Here is a 21,069-nt window from a genome sequence, read left to right on the forward strand (position 1 = left end):
TTAACTTTTGTATTCAAATATGTGCCAGCATTAGATAGTAGAAATGGGTTTAAAAATACAAATAAAATTGTGAAAGACCACAAATTTAGATGGTAGTATCATCAGGGTACCAGAATTTGGATTTTGTTAGTTGAAAGCACTTAAGAATGGTCTGGTTTCAAGTCCACTTTTTGTGGCTCAATCATAAGCCAGTCTTTTGGACATAAATGCATCTTATCTTCCTCTTCACTTTTAGGAGAAGAGAACTTTTCTAGAGTCAGGTTACCAAAGTTGTTTTTTGTTTGGTTGATTGGTTTTTAAAGATTTGGTGGTAGTAAACATAGAGCAAAATTGAAAGTTGTTGCCCTTCCACTCCGTCCAAATGTTAGTGAAGTTAGAAGCAGCACAATGCAGTAGCTTCCTCTTCTCCAGACTGATGTTAAAAATGTTACCTGGAGACTCTTATTGCAGTACATGTGAATTGATTCTGAGAGCTTTGTAGCATAGGCTGCTTTTGTCCCTATGTTCCTCTTGGTCATTCTGGTCTGGCTCTGTGCAGCCATGTCTTTGTGGTTTTCACTACCCATTTTAGCTGGATTTTACTAGCAAGTATGACAGTTGTGTCTGTGCTCTGAGTTGTAGAGGTAGCTGCTGATAAAAAGCAGCACTGGATAAATTTCTACGCAAAAATATAGATGCCTTTAAAGATAAATCAGCTTTTTTTAAAGGTGGTTTTTATCTATTTAGGAAATAAATGATTGCTAGAAGCACTTCTATTTCAGGCTGCTTTTGAGCTCATTTGTTAAATTGCACACCAATCTGCTTATGGTTTGTTTTACTGTGACAGTTTCAGTGTGTGGCACAGAAGTACTTGTTGTCAAGGTGAAGGTTCTTGCTTGACTGGGCTGATATTTTTGGGTGGAAGTGCTCTAAAATAGTTTCAAATACACAGTAATACAGTTAATTCCAAGGTCAAGCTTGTAGACTCTGAGATTTTTAACACCTCTGCTACCTAGAGGTAGTAATTTTCATTGAAATACTATGCTACCCTTTTACCATCCCTTCATGTGTCTTATCTATGGTTTAAGAAGGTTCTTTATCTGAGTGCTTCTAATCTTGTGGGTTTTTTTCCATTTATAGAGCTAATTTTTTGGCTACCATTATTGATTACTTAAAACACTTGTTGATCAAAAATGTTTTAAGTTTTGACAGAAGCAGCTGCTATTTAAAAATGCAAACTAGTAATGTGTAAAAGGTATATTTTACCTTTTAGCTAAAGATCTAAATATGAAAAGCATGAGTAATTTCAAAATCTTGCTGTCTTATGTTTTATCAAGGACATTTGAAAAGAGATAGTAAACTAATTTATTAATACAAGTCCCATTTTCCTAATATAATCAGTTCTTCAGGGACTTCTGCTGCTGCTTAAACAATTTGTACCTGATGCTAGAGCTGGGACATTTTTAAAGGAGTAAGTTGGCTTTCTTCTTTCACTGTAATTTTCTGATCAATTTCTCTTTACAGGGATTTGAAAAGTAAATACTTCCTAGGCTTTTCAGTCCCATCTGGTGTACAAGAAGGATGATAGAAGAAAAGCAACGAATAAAAACATAAGGGCTTGTTCAGGCTTTTCAGTCACATGAGGCTCTGTGTATGAAGACTAGGAATTCATCCATGTTTGAGAAATGTTCCTCTTCTTTTTAAAGCAGCTGTTATCAGAAGACATCAGACAGTAAAAACATGGTATCTATCTTATAATTTCCATCTGTATAGCATTTATCCAGTTCAAATGGGAAAGGCTATTAAGCCCTTTTTGATAAAATCTTTGATGGACAGACCATATGTCAGGAGCTGGTATTGAAGAGCAGAATCGCTTCCCATTCTGTTTAAAAACTTGGAGTTTTTGCCATGTGATTTATTTCATGCTCTTTTGAATATATTGCCATATGCATGTTCTCCTTAGAATCTCCACACTCTGAGCTTTTCTGTAGTGCCTTCTATACCCTGCTTAATTACAATTTTTTGGGTTAAGGTAATTTAGCCAGCAATGAATGTGTGTTGAATGATGTGTGTTGCAATCATCTTGCTTTCTGTCTTTGGCCCTTGTTTCCTGGATCCTTTTTTCCACATGGTTTTAGTAGAGAAGTGCAAAGCACTTCTGCCTCAGGAGGGTTCATAAAAACATTGGAAGAGGCTCTGACGGGAAATGGGAGATTGGCTCTGGACCCATTTGCATGGAAGAAGATATGGAGTAGGGATCTCCTGCTGCCTGAGCAAGTGTGACACCTTGCAAAAAGCCAGTATCAGCTTACATTTAAGAATAAATGCATTTAATTCTGTGTAAAGCCTAATCTTATCACTGGATGCTAGACTTGTTTGCAGCATGGCCACTTGGACAGGTTTTGCATAGGATTTGAGGTGTGTTTAGTTAGAGAAACCTTGCTGGGCTTGATGTACAGGCTGTGGTGCACACCAAAGCAGAATTTTAGAACTTACACATGTATGCTGTACAGCCTGTGGTGCCTGGGAAGCCCATTGCATTTGCAAGCTCAGATGGTGAACAGTAATTCAGAGCCATCATGAAGGGAGCAATTTCATGAACAAGAGAAAACAGCCCTCTGAACAAAATGCCCTAGTTTTTCTAATGATGTACCTTGAAGGTAAACCAGAAAGAGACCATTTTGATTGCATTCTGTTGTGGGTTTTTTACTCCCCCTTGCTTTACTCTTCCCACAGAAAGGTGTTTCTTTCTTCTTTTGTTTGTTTTCCGAGTTACTTTGCATCTTTCCAGTGGGACCAGCATTGCAGGTACATCTTACTTCTGTTTGTGTGTGCATTTTAAATGTGTGACATTTCTGTTAGCCCAGGTCATTAGGAGTAGCTGAGGAATAAGCTGCAACCCAGATCTGCTCTAGGAGTTGGAGATCAGGTGATGCTTATCCTCGAGTGCTCTTTTCTGCTTGTGCTTGGTTAACTCCTGTCTTGGTGTGGACCTGTCAGAGAAATGACACTCACAGCTCATGTTGGACCCCGCCCCAGCTCTGTGTTACTTCCAGGAGCAGCTGGACAACTTCATTGCTTACAAAGCAGTTGTCCCTCTGTTCCTCACTTTTGTTAAAATTACAGTTGTGCTTGAATAACTTGGGAGAATGGCATTTGTTCTGGGCAGGGAAGCAGTGGAGCAAAGGTATGTGGTCAGAGTTTGTGGTTTGCAGATGGAGGTTCTGGTAATGACATCCTCGTTACAAGTTCTTACCCTCAGCACTGTTTCCTTTTGGCTTTAAAATTGTCTGTGTGACTAATGCATAAGTAACCTTCCAGTGACATTGCTTTCGTGTCAGAGCCTCAGAAATGTCTATTCTAGGTGAGAGAGCACATGTAAGAAATCCCATTAGTGCCATTGAGAACATTGTGGGAAGCCCTTTGGCTGTCCTTCCAGAGAGCTCTCCGGCAGAGAGTGCAGAGCTGCTGTGCAGCTTCAGGATGTGAGTTTTTGAGGGTGATGATCACATGCTGGAAATATTTCTCCACTGATAGGTGAGATATGGGTTAGTAGTGTTAACTCAGAAGGAACCTTCATTAGTTGCTCTCCCAAACCTGTTTGTGCTATGAATGTCCATTACAAAAATATCGTGATTTGTTTGTCACATGTCTGTGTGGACTAGAGAGTGGTGTTGCCTTTTGGAGAAGGTGTTACAGGGAAGTCAGTGGGGAATATCAGATAGATGCATGTACACACCTATACGTATATACCGAGAGATAGTGTGGGAGGGGGTGGGTGTGTGTGTGGTTCTCCATGTACAGACAGGCACATGTGTAGAGACTTTGTGTGCTGCTCTTGGATACTCTGTAGCTGATTTTCTGAAATAAAGCTGAAGGTCATGATTACCCAACAAATTTTTTGCCTGACTGTTTCTTGGGGGTTTTCTCCTTTTTTTTTTTTTTTTTTTTTTTTTAATGAGCTTTTAGGTCTACAGAAACATTTCAGGGAGCTGAACATGGAGAAATAAAGGAAAACACTTGAACAATCAAGGCCTTCACCTTTGGGATTTTGTAAATCAGTTTTGTGTTACAGATATTAATAGAAATCAGCTTATACCATTACACTCCTGTGTGCAGTGCCTTGTGCTCTTACTGCTGAATGCCCCAAATTCCATATGGGAAAGCTGAGTCCATGTCTCATTAACGGCATGTGCCTGCCTGTCTCCATGCAAGTCCCTCCTGCCACTCTTCAGTGCTGTGCAGCAAGACAAAGGGTGTTCTGTGGAAAACTGTGATCCAGTATTGGTACTGCCTTATGATAGCTCTACTATCAGGATTCTTTTCCTGTAGCAGCAATAACTCCTGCCCTGAAGAAGATGGGGTGTGCCTTGTTCCCCTGTGAATCATTCATTAGTCAGACACGTTGCCATGTATGAACTCCTTGTGGAATCTGGATTGCCTATAGTATCCTTCTTTTCATGCAATTTAAATGTTTACTTCAAGTGACAGTGGTAGAATATATCTGATCAGTCCGAATAAAGCCTCCTATCTGCAAAAGTTAATTTGTAAAGAATCCTACTGTTACTAGATCATGCATTTGGTGAAGATTTTTATCAACTTTCATTCAGTTTTACCGTAGCTTTTTGCCTCACCTATCACATTTTTAGACTTCATTTTAACTCAAGAGTATCTCTATATGCATTTAGTTATGAAAATCAGGTTTAGTGTTTATAATGTGTTGTACCATGGTCCCTGGCTGTGCTGTGAGCCTGAGGCTCCCAGGGGAGCAGAGGGTCCCTCCCTGACCCATGTGCCAGCAATGCTGGAGTTCCAGGTATGCAATGAAGTTTTGTACATGAGAGATGTGAAGTGTTGTGTAGAACACTGCACTGGAGACTTGCTGATACAATGCTCTAATATTCCAATACCAAAAGTCATGCAGGTTTTTTTTCCTGTTTCTTTTCTTGGAAGCCTAAAAATGCATTACTTTTTTTTTCCCTGAGTCAGTACACTTCTTGCTGAGTAGGCCATAGTATTTTTATATATGCTGATTTTATGTCTGAATACACTCCTTTTATGTAAAATGCATCTTTCATGAGACTGTTTTTCTTTCAGTCTGCTGGCTGTGTGTGTGCTGGGCAAACTCCCACCCACAAGCAACTAAGCTGCCAGTTACCTGCAACAGTTCAGCTTTTGCTTTCTTTGAAATACTGAGTTTAATAATCAAACAGTTTTAACTGTTAAAAAACACTTCTAATCTAGGTGTAGGTTTATGTAGCATTCAGACTCCAAAGTTCTTGTGTAGATTTAGCTTTAAAATCTACGTGCCACAGTTGTGGTTTGCAGGGGAAGGTAGAGGGAGTGAGTCAGTATTTGCTGGTTTACTTAGTAATTGTGGCACTAAAAGCCTCTTAAAACACTATAAATACAGTGATTAGTTTTACTCTGCGTGATAGATTACCGAAGCACCAGTTTGTGGAATTCTTGCTCTTTCTTTTGGGAAGTAGGTCTTTAAGAAGAAAGTTAAAAACAAACTTGAATGAGCAAAATCCAAGTTGTGTGTCCCTAGTTGAGGCATGTACAGTGCCTAATGCAGATATCTTCATGAAGTGTGAAATTCTTTCTGATATTTAGCTTCTTTTTTTCATTATTTATCATCTTTTGGCTGTGACGTTTTCTTTTCCAGTAAACATTCCTGTTGATCGGTACGAAGTCAAGTTTCTGTGTGTGGCTACTCACAACAGTTACAGTGTGTTACACACAAGATGGAGTTTACAGCTTTGAAAACACATTTCTTGCAAAGTATTTTTGGTGCTAGAAGAGGTCCTGTGCCAACCACTTGGTTACTGAGAGAGAAACCCACCTTCCCTCCGAGGATCTGTGTCTTGGCCCAGCGCTGATGGGTGATAGAAGCTGTGTAGGTGTTTCTGGGCACGTGCACAAGCTGCTCCCTGCAGCATGAGAGGCATCGCAGCCAGACCTACTGCAGCAGCTCTCCTCTCCCAGCCTGGGGAACCCAGCCTCTTGCTGAGTTACTGCTGTGAATTTATGGTTTGGTAAAGTTACTGCTGCCTTACACCTCCTAAGATCTTCCAGGTTTACATCAAGAGTGCTGAAAGCTGTAGAGGTGCTACTACAGCATTCATGCTTTTGCTGATGATAATTTAGTGCAGCTGCCTGACTGTACAAAGAAAATGAGAACTTTGTCACGTCTGTGTTTGTTAAAAACATGTGGGTAGGCTCTAACTCTTGAGTTAGAGCAGGGCTTTTTGGTCTGCATGGTTTAGAATTTTCCTGTGCTGCTTTGGTGACATTTCTAGCAGCTGGTTTTGGTACCTTGAGTTTTGTAGTTACTTTTCATGAATGCTTGGTTAATTTCTTCCGTTTTCATGCATAATGATAACAAAGATAATATATATAGCACAGTCTGGAGTCTGAGTGGAGGCACATAGTTAATTTCCTCTTGTTTTCTTTACTCTTATTAGACACATTTTGACACTGTTTTCCATTTGTGAAATGAGATGTCTTTTGCTACAGCTTGTCATTATCAGCTGCTTGTGACATGAGGATGGCCAGCCCAGCTGGCAGTCCATAGGCAGGGCAGCTTTTCCCCCCTACAGTTAGGAATTGCAAAAACACTTCTACCACTAACATTAATTACATGAAAATATTTGTATAGAAATGCTACCTGCTGAGCAGGGAAGAACTGCTCTGACAAAGTTATACTCCTAAATATTGATAGATTGAATGACGTACTTCGTGTTCCGTAGTAAAATGCTATTAGAGTAGAAGTTAGCAGTGATTCTTGATCTGTGGCAGGAAGCATTGTCTTACACTTTAAAAGAGAGCAATTCTTAGTTTGCCTTAGTCCTTTTTAGTTTGTTCATCTTTAAAGAAAAGTCAGTGTGGTGTCCTTGTTATATGTGACGAGTGGTCTGTTCATTAAAAAGGGGAGGTGTCTTTGTTATTTGTGGTATTAAATATTACAACTGATTTTTTTTTTTTTTTTTGCCTCAACAGGTATACAAAACTTGGATATGCGGGTAATACTGAACCACAGTTCATTATCCCTTCATGTAAGTATTTGTTAGTGTGTATCAATGCTGAAGTTACTCTTGGAGTTTCTGTAACATGGCATGTAAAAAAAAAAAACACATTAAAAAGAGTGACTTGACCTCTGAGAGGTGACACAGAGTAATAATGTGGCTTTTCTGTTTTGCTACGGATACTCAGTTTAGAAAGATACATTCATTACAAAAAGATAGTAATATTTAGGCTAATTTGTTGGACATTGAAATAATGTAAAAATCCAGTAGCATGGCTACATTTACTTTTTTGGAGGTTCTTTGCCGTTTAGTGATTTTTCTGGTAAAACTCTGAGTTGACTATAATAGGAAAAGAGAAATAAAACTGTATGGTTTAATATCTCTAGGGTTTAAAATGTTCTATTTGCCTGGTAGTTGTCAGTATTACAGCTATGTTAACTTACTGTGCTTTGCAAATACAACAAGAAAAAATGTCAGTTTTTTTCCCCATGTAGAATAGCTTATTTATTTGCTCCCTGTCTTCTGAACTCTTTCTCCCACTTGAAGAGATACATTCCTAATCCAGAGAGTGGAACTCACTCAGCTTCCTTTAGAAATGCTTCACCTTTTGACCTCATTCACCACTTGGCAGTTCGTCATTGTTCATCTGTGCCAAAGTAATCACGGATTACATCCTGGTGAAAAGGAATAATTAGCACACCCAGTTTTCCTTGCAAATACAACAGGAAGAGAGCTGGAGCTAATACTGCTTCAGCACAGTGACTGTAAAATAGAACTTGGTAGTTCAGGCTCTGTTAATAGTGTTAATATTTCTAAGAAACATACTTCAGAAAGTAATTTTTGTGGAAAGGTGAGGCTAAGTCACTTGTATGAGAACAAGGAATGCATTAAGAGAATCCTTTCTGTATCTTCTGTTTTGGCTTCAGATAGATATTTCTTAATTACTTGGTTTTTCAAATTAACTTCATTAAGTTTACTTCAGTGTCATGTAAAACAGTACAGTTTTGCTTTTCACACAAAAGCTAGTCTAACATTAGATATAAAAAGTTTCTAAATATTGGAAAAGCCCTTACATTGCTATTTAAACTTCATAGCAGTTGTTAAATTATAAGTGGGCAAGTGGTTATTTAATTTCAGATAAACAGACTTTACATACATAATTTTTCTGCATCTTTAGATTTGGTTTATTTAATTTGAAGATCACTTTCTTGTTCCAAAAAAGAAGAAATATCATGACACTTTAAACACTGGGAATGGAATGACTTGTCAGATCATTAAGCAGAAAAATTTATCCAACAGGGATGCTATTAAAGTAGAAGAGAAGGAGGGGAAATGAGATTTTTTGACAGCCTTTTGATATAGTGTGGGGTGTTGAAAAAAAGGATGCTCAGTGTAGATGCTCCTACAGCTGAAATGGCCCTTGACTGCAATTTTCTCAATAAAAAAGACATTTTTCTCATTTGTATTGCAATCCAAGCTAGATAATTCCAGTAACTGCCTGAGTTTGTGTTAATCCTCTGCCTCGAATGAAATAAAGTAGCACTGGGTTAATCCACATTAGAGAAACAAAAATAGAGTACAGCAGTACCTAGTTTCAAAGTAAAATGTTACAAAAAGCTCTTTGGTGTCTATAAGTTCCTTAATATTATTCCCAGTGGAAAAATGGTTTGGTTTCTCCTTTGACTTCCAGTAGTGGCAGCTGCATTTTATCAGGTTGATTCTCTAAAATTAATGTTTGCTGTTAAACAGGTCTGAGCAGCATTCCTTGTGCCTTGTTCACTTGCAGCTTATCTTATTCACTACTGCTCTTAACAAATTTTTATCTCCTTATGATGTGTTCTTGATTTAATTCTGAATATGCTTCTGTAGAGATGATAAATGCTTGCATGAAAAGTGAAGTAAATGAGAATATATTGGGCCAATTTTTTGATGAGGCTTGGGTTCACTGCTTTCTTCCCTGGCTGCCTTTTAGATTTTAGATCATTAATTTTGCTTGATTTTTATTCACTTAATCAGGTTTTTCCTGCTGTATGTTAAAATGGGAGTCACCTTCTTTCCATTACCCAGTAGTTCCCTTGGTTTTTCATTATTTCAGTTAATCTGTGATAGCTGTTGGCCTTTGCTTTACTTCTAAAAGAAAAAACTGGCTTGAATAGTGTTTCAGCACAAAAATTGCTTCAATGCAAGGATGTTCTTCTTTTTTTTTTTTTTTTTTTTTTCTTCCCCTAAAAGCTCTTAATTCTTGTGCCAAGCAAACCAAAGGCAACTGCTCTGGGTACTGCTGGAGTGCTGCCCATCCTCAGGCACTGCAGCTGAGGTTTCAGCAAGATTTATTTTCTTGTTTGTATTTTCAGGATATGATTCTTGATTCAGGTTGTCTGCTCCTAATTTCTGCCTTTCAAACGCAGGGCTGAACAAGCTGGCCTCGAGGGCAGAAAAACATTTGAGAGCTCTCATCTTGTTTTAGGCTCATAACAGGGTGAAACTAGTTGGGCTTGAAAGTTGATGTGATCCTGAGGCAAGTGATGGATTTTACCTGAAAGTTCTTGAAGAGAACACACAAAAAATTTCCCCAGGTGTGGAAGCTCTGTAACAATGACCTGAAAATATTTGTCAAGACTCTTCTCTTGACTTGCAGCAAGCACCTGCCTTGCGACATTTCCTTCCCTGTGATTTTAGCTTCTGCTTCCCATCTACTCCCTATTTGGCTTCCTCCGGCCTTCTGCTTCCTCTCTGCTCTCCTGTAAGCAGCTACAGAAGTTGCAGTATGATTCAGTTTTCTTCCTGAAGAGCTCAGAATAATGACTTCTGTTTCATCCTGTTCAGTCTTTCACAATCTTCAACTTCTTGGTTTCTCTGGCTCTGCTTGTGTTGCTCTGTGTGGGAAGGGGAGGGAGGAGGATGGGGAGGATCAATGAACTCGGGGTGCTTTACCCATTAGCAAGCTGCTGATTTCCAGATCCTGTGGCTGTGCTGCCCTGGCTGCTGGGCTTGAGACTGCAGCTGTTTTCTTAAGTTTTTTTTAATCTTAGTTGTGAGCAAACATAACTTCTTGCTGAAGGTGAGAACTGTAAAAATATTTCTGCCATTGAAAAAGCTTTTGGAGGACAACCTTGGAACAGTCGAGGCTGATATTAATGCTGCTTGTACATATGAATTTCCTCATCTGGGTGAAGGACTGTGTTTAAGATTTGAAAAAATACAGCAGATATTGCTGGTGCTGTAGTGCTGGTACCTGGGGAGTGATTCTTTTTAAAAGAATAGCACTAATAATAAAAATTGTTATTGTTACTATTGGAGTGTGTGGAAAATTAGCTCATTTGTTGAATAAAATCTGAGCTCTGTAGGGATATCTTATTTTAGTGATTCTTTTTATATTTTATTTTCCTGATTGCATGTTGAGTGTCTAACAATTAAATTTGTATTTAAGCCCGTTACTGCGTTAACTTTTTAAGTCCTTACCATGCTTACCCGTGACTGGAAGTCAAATTATCTGTTGTTCTGTGTAGCTTTTCTGAGTTATGCTTGAAACAAAGGATGACTGTGATTACAGTATTATCTTTTATCAGTGTAGGTTTGCTTTTTTCAGTGCAGGATATGTGACCTACAATAATGTTTGTGTTCTCTGTTGAAGGTATTGCTATCAAAGAGTCAGCAAAAGTGGTCGATCAAGCACAAAGGAGGGTTTTGAAAGGTGTGGATGATTTAGACTTCTTTATTGGGGACGAAGCAATAGAAAAACCAACTTATGCAACCAAGGTATTAAGAGAAATTTAAAAAATAATTGTTCAATACTGTTTAGCAAGCATCACGTGTACAGTAAATGTAATATTAAGAATGCTTTTTGGGTAACTTAAATCTTATTTATTCTTTCTAAAATAAGCTTTGGTATTAGTTTTGTTGACCTTGGGGAGCCTGTGGGAATTTGCAAAGCACTGTGAATATATATTTCCTCATAAGTGAGGCTGGGAGGGTGTGAAGCAGAAATGCCACATTCTCTTGTTCCTTGGCAACTTCTGTCAGCAGCATCAGAGTGGGGCACTGGGCTGCGGGAACTTCTGGTTTATCCCAGTGCCACCAATCTGCTGTACTGAGAAAAATGCAATGTGTTGTCTCTGCTACTCATGGTTGGAATCAGAATTTTGAATAGGTGTCACATGGGAATAGGGGAGGCTTAAAGCAGGGTTTCTTGCCTGTGTAGATCATATACTTTTACTGCAGCTGAAAGCAGATTTTTTGTTTGGTTTTGGGGTTTTTTGTTTCTTTTTTTTTCCTTTTCTTTCCAATTATAATTTGATGTTTTTCTCCAACAGTGGCCTATCCGCCATGGTATAGTTGAAGACTGGGACTTGATGGAGAGGTTTATGGAGCAAGTAATCTTTAAGTATCTAAGGGCAGAACCTGAGGACCATTATTTTCTTTTGGTAGGTAAATTTATGCCCTGCTTAAGAAATTCTGTATGATGAATAACAATGTGCTGATTTATGTAAATTCTTAAATATAAATATGCATCTTTTGAAAACTAAAGTAAATAAATTGCCTGCAGCTTTCTTGACTTGCCTTAAGCCATCCAGGTTCTTTAATTTTCTAAAAATGTTATTGTGTCTGAACAGCAAACATTTTTCTGTTCTCTTCTCATTTCCCTCCAAATTGTCTGATTCATGACCTTTTTCTTTTACTTCTCCACTGAATTCAATAATCTCAAGTTTATATGTTTAAGACAAAAAAAATACTTGTGTTTTGACTTTATATAATTGCAATTATTTTGTTTTTACAGTACTGCCATCTGGATGAAGTATCTAGAGAGTAAATGTCTGTCTTTTATTTTCTGTGAAACTGGAAGGGTTGATTGTCATACTTGGGCTGATTAGATCTAAATTAAGCTCAATGTTATTCTGAAGCATTTGCTATTCCTTATTATTTTATTTAAGGCCATTGAAATAGGCAATTTGGTTTAGTGTGATATTTATAGATCCAAGTTTGGAATGAGAGGTGTTGGCCATACCTGTTCAAATGCCTTCGTCTTTGAAGCAGTAATTAGGTCCAGTTGCTCAAGGCTGTGTCCATACAATCTGTGAATATCTCCAAGGATCAAGATGCCATAACAACCCTGGTCCCATTTTCCAATATTTGACCCCCTTTACGTTACCTTTCCCCCCCCCTAATACCTGCTTAGGACTTCCCACATTGCAGTTTGTGTCCCTGGCCCCTTGTTCCAACACCTTTGTGAAGAGTCTGACTCCCTCCTCTTTATCCCCTCCTGTTACCCAGTTGCTGCAATGGAAAAGTGATATTTTTTTTCCTCTCAGATATTCTGTAATACTATCCAAAATGCTCCTTCAGAGTAGAGCCTTGAGTATGTTTGATTGTTCAATGAAAGCTATAGCACACTATTATGGTATGTTTTATGTTGTTCAGCTTCTCTCACTTGAGTACATTCCTACAGCTGAGCATATCTTGTGTTAGAGTGGCTGCCTTCTGAAGGAAAGCGGCTCTTTTCACTGAGAAATCTGAAAAATGTCATTCTTTAAATGTGCTAAACTGCATCCTTTGACATATTTTGATAGTCCTTGATTCTTTCAAGTGAAATCAAAAGTTGTAATGAGCTAACCAACCCACAAAGGGGGACTTCCGTGTAAATGCTTAAGCAGTAACTACTGTAGTTTTTATTGCACTTCAGTTTTTTTCTTTTAATGCAATTTGCATAAATTCTTAAAAGTACCCTTTGTACATTACTATTTTTACATGCTATTGTTGTTGAATGACTCATCTTCCAAAACTTAGGATTTGGTAGTTGTTCATTTTTTTTTTAAAGTCAAATGTTCAGTTTCAATGTAAGTAAAACTCATGGGATTTGGTTTTTTTTGTCTCACAGACTGAGCCTCCATTAAATACTCCAGAAAATAGAGAATATACTGCTGAAATCATGTTTGAGTCTTTCAACGTTCCAGGGCTATATATTGCTGTTCAGGTAAGGGCACAGCTGTTGAAAGTCACAGCTGCACTATTTCTCCTTGGGCTAAAACTAGTTTCACTGTGAAAAGTTGTGTAAGTGATGATTGGAATATTTTAGGTCCTTCTGGTTGGCAGTTCCAGCACTGCCTGTTTCAGTGGGTAGTCACTGGATACTGTTCCTCTGTTACCTCCATAGAAGGCTTCTGAGCAGTAAAGTATAATATCTGTTGCATCAGAAGTAAATTAAAAGACCACACCACATCATAGTAATTGTATTAATCCAAGAACTGCATCCCTTTCAGTATGAAGTAACAAAAAATGATGTTTGAGCATGGCTGAAAAAAATGTCAGGCAAGAGTCAAAAGTTACATTTGTGCAGCCTCTTTTTTTTAAGCTGTTGTGTAGACATATGTAATATTATTAAATCAGTTTCCATGCTGTAAATTACTATGGGGGTGTCAGTCTGAGTGTCCCTGGGAGGGCTGGTGGAAAGTGGGGTCTGCAATGCAGCTGTTTTACTAGTATTTGATTTTGGTGTGTGGCTTTTCCCAAGGCTGTCCTTGCCTTAGCTGCATCTTGGACGTCGAGACAAGTAGGAGAGCGAACGCTGACTGGTACAGTTATAGACAGTGGAGATGGTGTCACTCACGTTATTCCTGTGGTAAGTGTGCCTCAAAGCTGCACAAACACCTTCAGTGGAGAACAATTTGTCCTCTGAGTTCTCTGAAGTGTACACCTACACAGACTGAAGTAGAGATAGGAGTCTTCAAAAACTTCAGATAATTCCCAGGGCTGTGGGTGTGAGTTTGGCTCATTTTGTAGTGCAGAAGTCTTGAAGAACTTCTGTAACCCTGAGCTTGGCAGGGCTAATTGTCTTTTAGTCAGTTACCTTAAAAGGTGAGTTGCCAAGGCCATGCTAAGTGATGGGCAAAATTCCTTTAGCACATTTCCAATTTGGTTTGTTGGTAAGAGTGAATAGGCTCTTTACAGTAGTCAGTAGAAAAAGTTTGACTTTTCATTTTCATTTAGCTCAGTCCATTTATATAAAAAGTAGAAATAATACGAAGTATTTGAGAGCAGATGTAGTGTTTTTGAGAGTTTTTCTCCATCTGTTCCCAGTGTTTAGTAGTGCTTCAGCCATACAAGCAGGGAGGTTTATATAGCAGAAAAAAACCCCAAACTGCTTGACTGGAAAAAAACAGCCCCGAGGTTGGTTAGTGTTGAATATCTGTTCCAATACATCAGGTTGCTAAAGCAAAAACTTGGATGATTGTGTGATGTTTTATTAAATAATGAGCACTTAGGGCTGCAGTTTCTTTAATGTCAAATTATTGGTTTTACTGCAGGTATGGATTTCCTTTCAGAAAGCTACATATTCAAAATTTTGTAATTGGAATATTTAATAGTGTTCTTCATTTCAAGTGGCTGAGAACAGTTTTCTCTGCCTATATTTCCTGGGGGAGTTAAATTCATGTCTGTGTACCAGATACATTTGTATTTTCAAAATGAAGTTAGATTACAGTTTTTAGGACAAAAATCTATACAAAGCTTTATCATGCCACAGTAACATTTTTTTAAAAACAGTAACATTGGTGGTGATCAAATGTACACTGCCATGTAGCAATTTCTTACTAATTTTGGTGGAATATAGTGGCTAAATCTTTGTTCAGACTGTTCATCTGAGATAACATACTTTTAATAAGACTTAGGGAACAACTGACACCTCAGACCTTCTATAGGTAAACTTTTAAATTGTACTTAGTAGTGCAAATTGCTGTTTAAAAAAGTGGAACTTTTCCTGATTTGTGGGTTTGGTTTTTTTTTAAATTGAAATAAGAGTAGGTATTCTATATCATTTGACGCATTCACCTCTTTTGCAGAATGCCATTTATTTGATTTCTGAAATTTTTAAACATGTTGAACAAATTGTCAACAATGTTCCACCACTTCTATAATAAAACAGATAAAAAGGAATTAACAAATGCTTATTTCAGTAGTGAAGTTAACAATAGCGGTAGATTTTTTTTATGACATTATTTTCATGTTAGTAAGACATTTTTGTATGAATGTAAGATGTGTGAATATAGGAAAATTTAAGCATTTTATGAGTGTGATATCTGGATTCTGTTTGGATTTAGCAGGTCTGGTAGGGTGGAAGGCCAACCTTGCACACTTGGTTTCTTTGTTTAGACCAGGTATTTTTAATGCATTGATACTGGTCCCCAGGATGAGTGTGACTTGCAAGGGTAGGTTGATGGGTGAGGATGGGCAAGTCTGATGTTCTAAGCAGTCTCAATTCATGTGCTGAAATGATGCATTTTCTCCCTGCTTTCAGAAAATTAATTTTGGTTCATGTGGAATTGTAACGTCTTACGTCAGTGGCTGTGACTGCAGGGCCACATCAGTTATTCTAAAATAATATTTCATGAAACAAGGTTCCTTGACCTTTTTGGTAAGAGTAACCTCATTTTGAAGAGAAAATAAAGGCCAAGGAATAGTGAGTATAGTGATTTGTCTGCCTTATGTACTAGTGACCTTTCTGTTCCTTCTAACCTTGTAAGAATTATGAACCAATGCAAAGTAAAGTAAGGCTATACTGTGAAGAATTGGATTTGTGGTAATTAAATGAGCCAGTCTTAAAGGGCTTCAGCCTCAGAATCAGAGGTAGTGGATAGGAGTTTAGACTCCATGTCTTTCTCTCTCCCCCCGAGCTTTGTTGAAAGTGGTTCTTATCAGTATCTTTGTGCCCATTAATTTTGTTTACAGGCTGAAGGATATGTGATTGGCAGCTGTATCAAACACATTCCAATTGCTGGGAGAGATATCACGTACTTCATTCAGCAGTTGCTGAGGGAGAGAGAAGTAGGAATTCCTCCTGAACAATCCTTGGAAACAGCTAAAGCAGTGAAGGTAATGTGAATGTTGCAGATGTGAAGATTTTGTATCACAACTTGATATATGGTTTTAAAGTGTGACAATATCTGAAAATAATTGTACTCTGACTAATGGTGCTCTAAGTAATATAAAAATGTCTAAATAATATAATAATATGAAGTAGCTTAAACCCAAGGTTTACAGTTGGGTTATACTCAGTCTGGCCTGGAACTTCACTCTTCACCTGTTGTCTCCCCTTTCTCTTCCCCTCCATTATCATTATTGTTGTTGTTATTGTCCTGTTATTATTGTAGTGTTCTGTAGGAAGAACTATTGGTTGAATGTGTCACATAAAGAGCTGTAATTGCTCTATATTCTTTCTGAATATTAATGTGTTCTTTTTTGTAGTACACATTAGAGAACAAAGCTATTCTGAAAGACATTCAGTCCAAAGTACACTTAAATTTTGTTTCTCTGGCAGTTCTTCAATGTACTTCAGAATTAATTTCTCACAATCATCAAAGTTTAGAGGAAAAGCAGAAGAAAAGTAATTTAGCTCAGCAAGAGCTTTCAGTGCTGCACAGAAATGATCTGTAGTAGCAGAGCCATTATCTACCTGTGTACAGTAAATGTCAGTTCAGCTGTTTTGAGGCCTATTCTTTATCTGCCAGTTTAATACTTACTCTTAAAAGTTTAAATTACTACACTTTTTGAAATTTCTATACTTTGGATGGTTCTAACTGTATCCATTCAATTTTCAGGAGCGCTTTAGTTATGTTTGCCCTGACTTAGTAAAAGAATTTAACAAGTATGACACAGATGGTACAAAGTGGATTAAACAATATACTGGAATTAATGCTATCTCAAAGAAAGAATTTACCATTGATGTTGGTTATGAGAGATTCCTGGGGCCAGAGATTTTCTTCCATCCTGAGGTAAGTTGATTTGAATTGTCTGTACTTCCTGTTTTAGATGCATTTTAGATGATAGCAGAGAAATCCTATTTGCAAAATTGTAAGGAAGTGGTTATCCTGACTTACATTTCTCCTTATTTATAAATAGATACCAGCTATTGTTGCAAGCCAGCATGATTTGATTCTTGATTGCTACTAATTTTTATAAAAATTCTGGTTGATACATAAAGTACTTATAAATGGCAGCAAAAATATTTGCCAGCTGTTTGCATTGTTAGTTTTCATGCCATCTCTAGAATTATAGAATGGTTCTTACCTTGTTTCCTCTTTACCACTTTTCCTTTGCAATACATGGTCCTCCACATTGACTTGTCTTGATTTTATCCTTGATTGCAGTTTGCTAATCCTGACTTTACACAACCAATCTCAGAAGTAGTAGATGAAGTTATTCAGAATTGTCCCATTGATGTTAGACGTCCTCTATATAAGGTCAGTAGCTAGAATGTCTTTTTTATATATACTGGTTTTAGAAGAATTGTGATTTTTATCAAAGTACATATTTGAAACTCTTAAAAACCAAAACCAAATGAGCAAAATTAACCATTTTTCTAGAAATGAATCCAATATGCAGAAGGCTTTGTTGTTCACGTAGATGTTTTCAGAATGTGTTTTTTCATTAGGGAAATGAAAAACTGAGTGAAAGTGGTGAGATGTAATAAGACATAAGTAGATTTTAAAGCATAGCCAATTTTAATGACAAACTCTTTGTGAATTCATGTTGTGTCATATTTGTGTTAGATATTTTAAATCTTACAGTAAAGGCATACCTGCTAACTGCAGCTTTAAAAACTGTGTTTAGATATTTAAAATTTAGGAACTGCAGGAAACTGGAGACCTTCATTTTCAGATGTGGTTAACCAATTTTGTTGTTCAAAACAGAATATTGTCCTCTCTGGAGGCTCAACCATGTTCAGGGACTTCGGTCGCCGTTTACAGCGAGACTTGAAAAGGACTGTTGATGCCAGACTGAAACTTAGTGAAGAACTTAGTGGTGGCAGACTGAAGGTTGGTTTGTGCAGCTCATGCAGTTAACAAGCCTCTGTTACCTGGAAAATGTACAAATAACATCTTGCAATGATCGTGGTCTTTGTTGAAATGTCTTTATCTTATTTGAAGTTTCTATAGAGGCTTTTCAGAGATTCATCCTTTACACTGATCACATACCAGCAGTTGGCCACTCCAGCTGTCTTTGTGCTTGGTGTTTATTGATCGGTTACAATTCACTGTGCTTGGTCTTTTGAGCTTAAAGATAAGAGATGAATCAAGCTCATTGTTGAGCCACCAGGAGGGTCAGGAGCATGTGTCCTGTGAGGAATGAGTGAGCCTTGATTAGAGAAGGGAAGGCTTTGGGACTCCTGATAGCACCTCATTACATATGTGGGGAGACTATTGATTTTAAGGTTCAGCTGGATAAAACCCTGAATACCTTCCTCTGACTTCATAGCTGACCCTGCTGTGAGCAGGAGGCCAAACCAGAGACGTGATGTGGTCCCTTCCCTCCTCAATTATCTTATATCATATTATCTTATCCTACAAGGGACTTTGTTTTTTTACTAAACTGCATGATCCTTAATTTGTGTTTTTTCCACTTCAGACTTCTGACCTAACTGTTGCATTCTTCTGTTGTCTCTACATAAATAAAAGAGCAGCAGAGGAAAAATAAAGTGTTTTTTTCCTTTTAAAGCAAAATTGAAGTGATTTTCCTCATTTATTTTTTAGTAGCAATTTAGCTAGGTGAGCTCAAACAATCCTTTAAAGCCCCAGCAGTGCTTTATAATATGCCATGGTAGGCAACTCTGAAATTTCAGTCATACACAGTTCTCTGGCTCAAGAAACATCATTTAGTCTCTGTTTTCTTTAGTAGACTTTTACCACTTAGTAAGGAAGCAGAGTCTGAGTAAGGAAATTGGATGTGATTCTTCTTTTCTTCAAAGTGCTGGGCATGGTAAAGAATCACTGGCTGGAATTTTGCGAATGTGTTACAGAACATTTTTAGATGCTGTTTCAAATTTCAGCGAGTTGGGCTGAAACAAATTAAATTCTGAAACTGTTACATACACTGCTAGTTTTGATTAACACAAGGAATGAAGGTTGTGGCTGACTGGAATGAGTGCTGTAGTTGAGAAAAGCATGACTGATTCTATTGATCCTGGATAAACTTTTAATCTGCAACTGATGCTTTTTTAGAGCAATTATGTGAAACTTAAAAATTAACCTCCTAAAGTGTGTTTTTTCTGAAAGGTCTGGGTAGTATGGATCAATGCTTATAACTGCATAAATAAATAGTCCATCAATAAATTAATCAGAACATAGTGTGAAAAAAATGGGTGTGAATGCAAGTACCTCTTTATGCCTGATAAAGCAGGTAACTGTTGCTCTATAAGCAGGAGCCGTTTCTTACTCTTCACCGTACAAGGGAAAGTCTGATGCTGTAATTGTAAATTTACATACACAGCATCTAAGAAAATACTAATTTATGAAAAGTAAGCTTGGTATATACACTCCTTTAAAACTAGGTCTAGTTTTTACCAGCAGAAGTGACTTTTAATGTGTTCCTTTTCTCTCCTCCTTTCTGCAGCCGAAGCCCATTGATGTCCAAGTCATTACACACCATATGCAGAGATATGCAGTCTGGTTTGGAGGATCAATGCTGGCTTCCACAGTAAGTTTAGCTGTAAAGCTGAGCATGTTTGAGCCATTCTGACTGTGCCTTTGGAGCTCTCATCACCCCTTCGTTGTATATTGAATGTGGTTGGGGAATTTCTGATAGACCTCAGGTAGTAAATAGACCCTTCCTGCCTGCCCTGAAGTTTTTTGCATTAGACTGTGAAGACTTGGAAGAGCAAATGAAAGCTGAATTAAAGCTTTGTGTGAGTTGTTAAATAGTGCATTTTAGTTTTGTGGCAGAATATATTCTTTGCATTGGTGTTTAGCCATGTGTGATGTAAGTTAATTTTAGGATTTCTGTGCTATCTTTGTTTTTTCCCCACTGGCTACATAAAAGTTGCTATTGTTAAAATAAGGTGTCTATACCATACACTAATGTTCTTTTCCTTCCCTTTACAGCCTGAATTCTACCAAGTATGCCATACCAAAAAAGATTATGAAGAGATTGGCCCTAGCATCTGTCGTCACAACCCTGTGTTTGGAGTCATGTCTTAAAGCTGACCCTGCAGGGGTCGGGGATGGGGAAGTGGGGAGGAGGAAGAGTCTTTCTGATTACTTGTTTGTCTGATGGCTGGTATTAAGATAACAAACATGACTTGACAATAAGGAAAAGACCAAACACAATTAAGCAGGATCATTTTAATAAGTGTCTCAACATACGGATGTAGTGGAAAGCCAAAATGATCACGTTTTTTCTTTAGATTGATTATTTGAACCTGTGCGTAACAAAACAAAAAAGTGGATTTTAGTTCTTTCTGTGCCCTGATATTTTGTATATTAATGAATTATCCAAGATTTGATGGGATTTGATGGTGTGTAGATAGTCAGCTCTCTAATGCTTCCATTGTACCCCTTCATGGGTGCAATACAGGAGCTTGTTTATATTTCATACTTTTTTATACTTTGAGGAAAAATATGAATAAAAGAAACTGTAATATTTGAGGAAAAAAATTTACCAGTGACCAACTTGAAAGTAAATTAAAAGAAAAAAAAGTCATGAGTCATGCAACTAGCTCTTGCAAATCATGACCAGTCTAAATCCTGGGTTCCATACAATGCGAGTGCTTTTGGAACTAAGAAGCTACTATCTTGGATTAACCAATGCCTGCTAGTGCTTTCTGATTACTTGGTGCATTTTCATACTATCTCTTGCTTTAAAAAAAAAAAAAAGTAAAGACAAGACTGTTGGACCAGTATTGCAGTTCTGTAGTGTCATTTCTAATTAAACCAAATAATCAGGTTATTAAAATTTGGTGTATTTAAAGCCTAACACCATTCCAATAAAGGCACAAAATTTCTTTTTATGTTGGTGTCAGACTTGTTAATCTCATGACATGGGAAGTTTTGAGCATGGGTCCCTACATATCTGCTGTGGCTTTTGAGGAGTGAGGTTGGTCTGTGAGGTAGAGATGTAATTTGCTTTGTGTAACTCAAGTGTGAGCATTTTAGAGGTGCAGTTTGTGTGTTCAGCTAGATAGCACTTACCTAGAGAAGCCTGACAGCTCCTCCACTGTTGGGTTTGTTCATCTACTTTGTTCTGTAACTTTTTTCCCCCCACTTTCTTGCAGGTGGTGCTATTCAGGAGTCAGCAC

The 21,069-nt window shown here is 37.6% G+C and overlaps 1 protein-coding gene across 1 annotated transcript in view; it reads left to right on the forward strand.

The window, feature by feature from the left end:
- Positions 1–20,781, forward strand: part of ACTR3 (actin related protein 3) — a 29,008-nt gene extending 8,227 nt beyond the window's left edge. The window contains exons 2-12 of the mRNA XM_039555171.1: positions 6,982–7,037; positions 10,642–10,766; positions 11,321–11,431; positions 12,883–12,978; positions 13,516–13,623; positions 15,729–15,872; positions 16,598–16,771; positions 17,147–17,239; positions 17,690–17,815; positions 19,389–19,472; positions 19,877–20,781. Of these exons, the coding sequence (XP_039411105.1) occupies positions 6,982–7,037; positions 10,642–10,766; positions 11,321–11,431; positions 12,883–12,978; positions 13,516–13,623; positions 15,729–15,872; positions 16,598–16,771; positions 17,147–17,239; positions 17,690–17,815; positions 19,389–19,472; positions 19,877–19,972 (1,213 nt within the window). The 3' untranslated portion in view covers positions 19,973–20,781. The remainder of the gene's footprint in view (positions 1–6,981; positions 7,038–10,641; positions 10,767–11,320; positions 11,432–12,882; positions 12,979–13,515; positions 13,624–15,728; positions 15,873–16,597; positions 16,772–17,146; positions 17,240–17,689; positions 17,816–19,388; positions 19,473–19,876) is intronic.
- The last annotated feature ends 288 nt before the right edge of the window (positions 20,782–21,069 follow it).

This window comes from Corvus cornix, chromosome 7 (assembly GCF_000738735.6).
Source record: "Corvus cornix cornix isolate S_Up_H32 chromosome 7, ASM73873v5, whole genome shotgun sequence".
Lineage (NCBI taxonomy): Eukaryota > Metazoa > Chordata > Aves > Passeriformes > Corvidae > Corvus > Corvus cornix.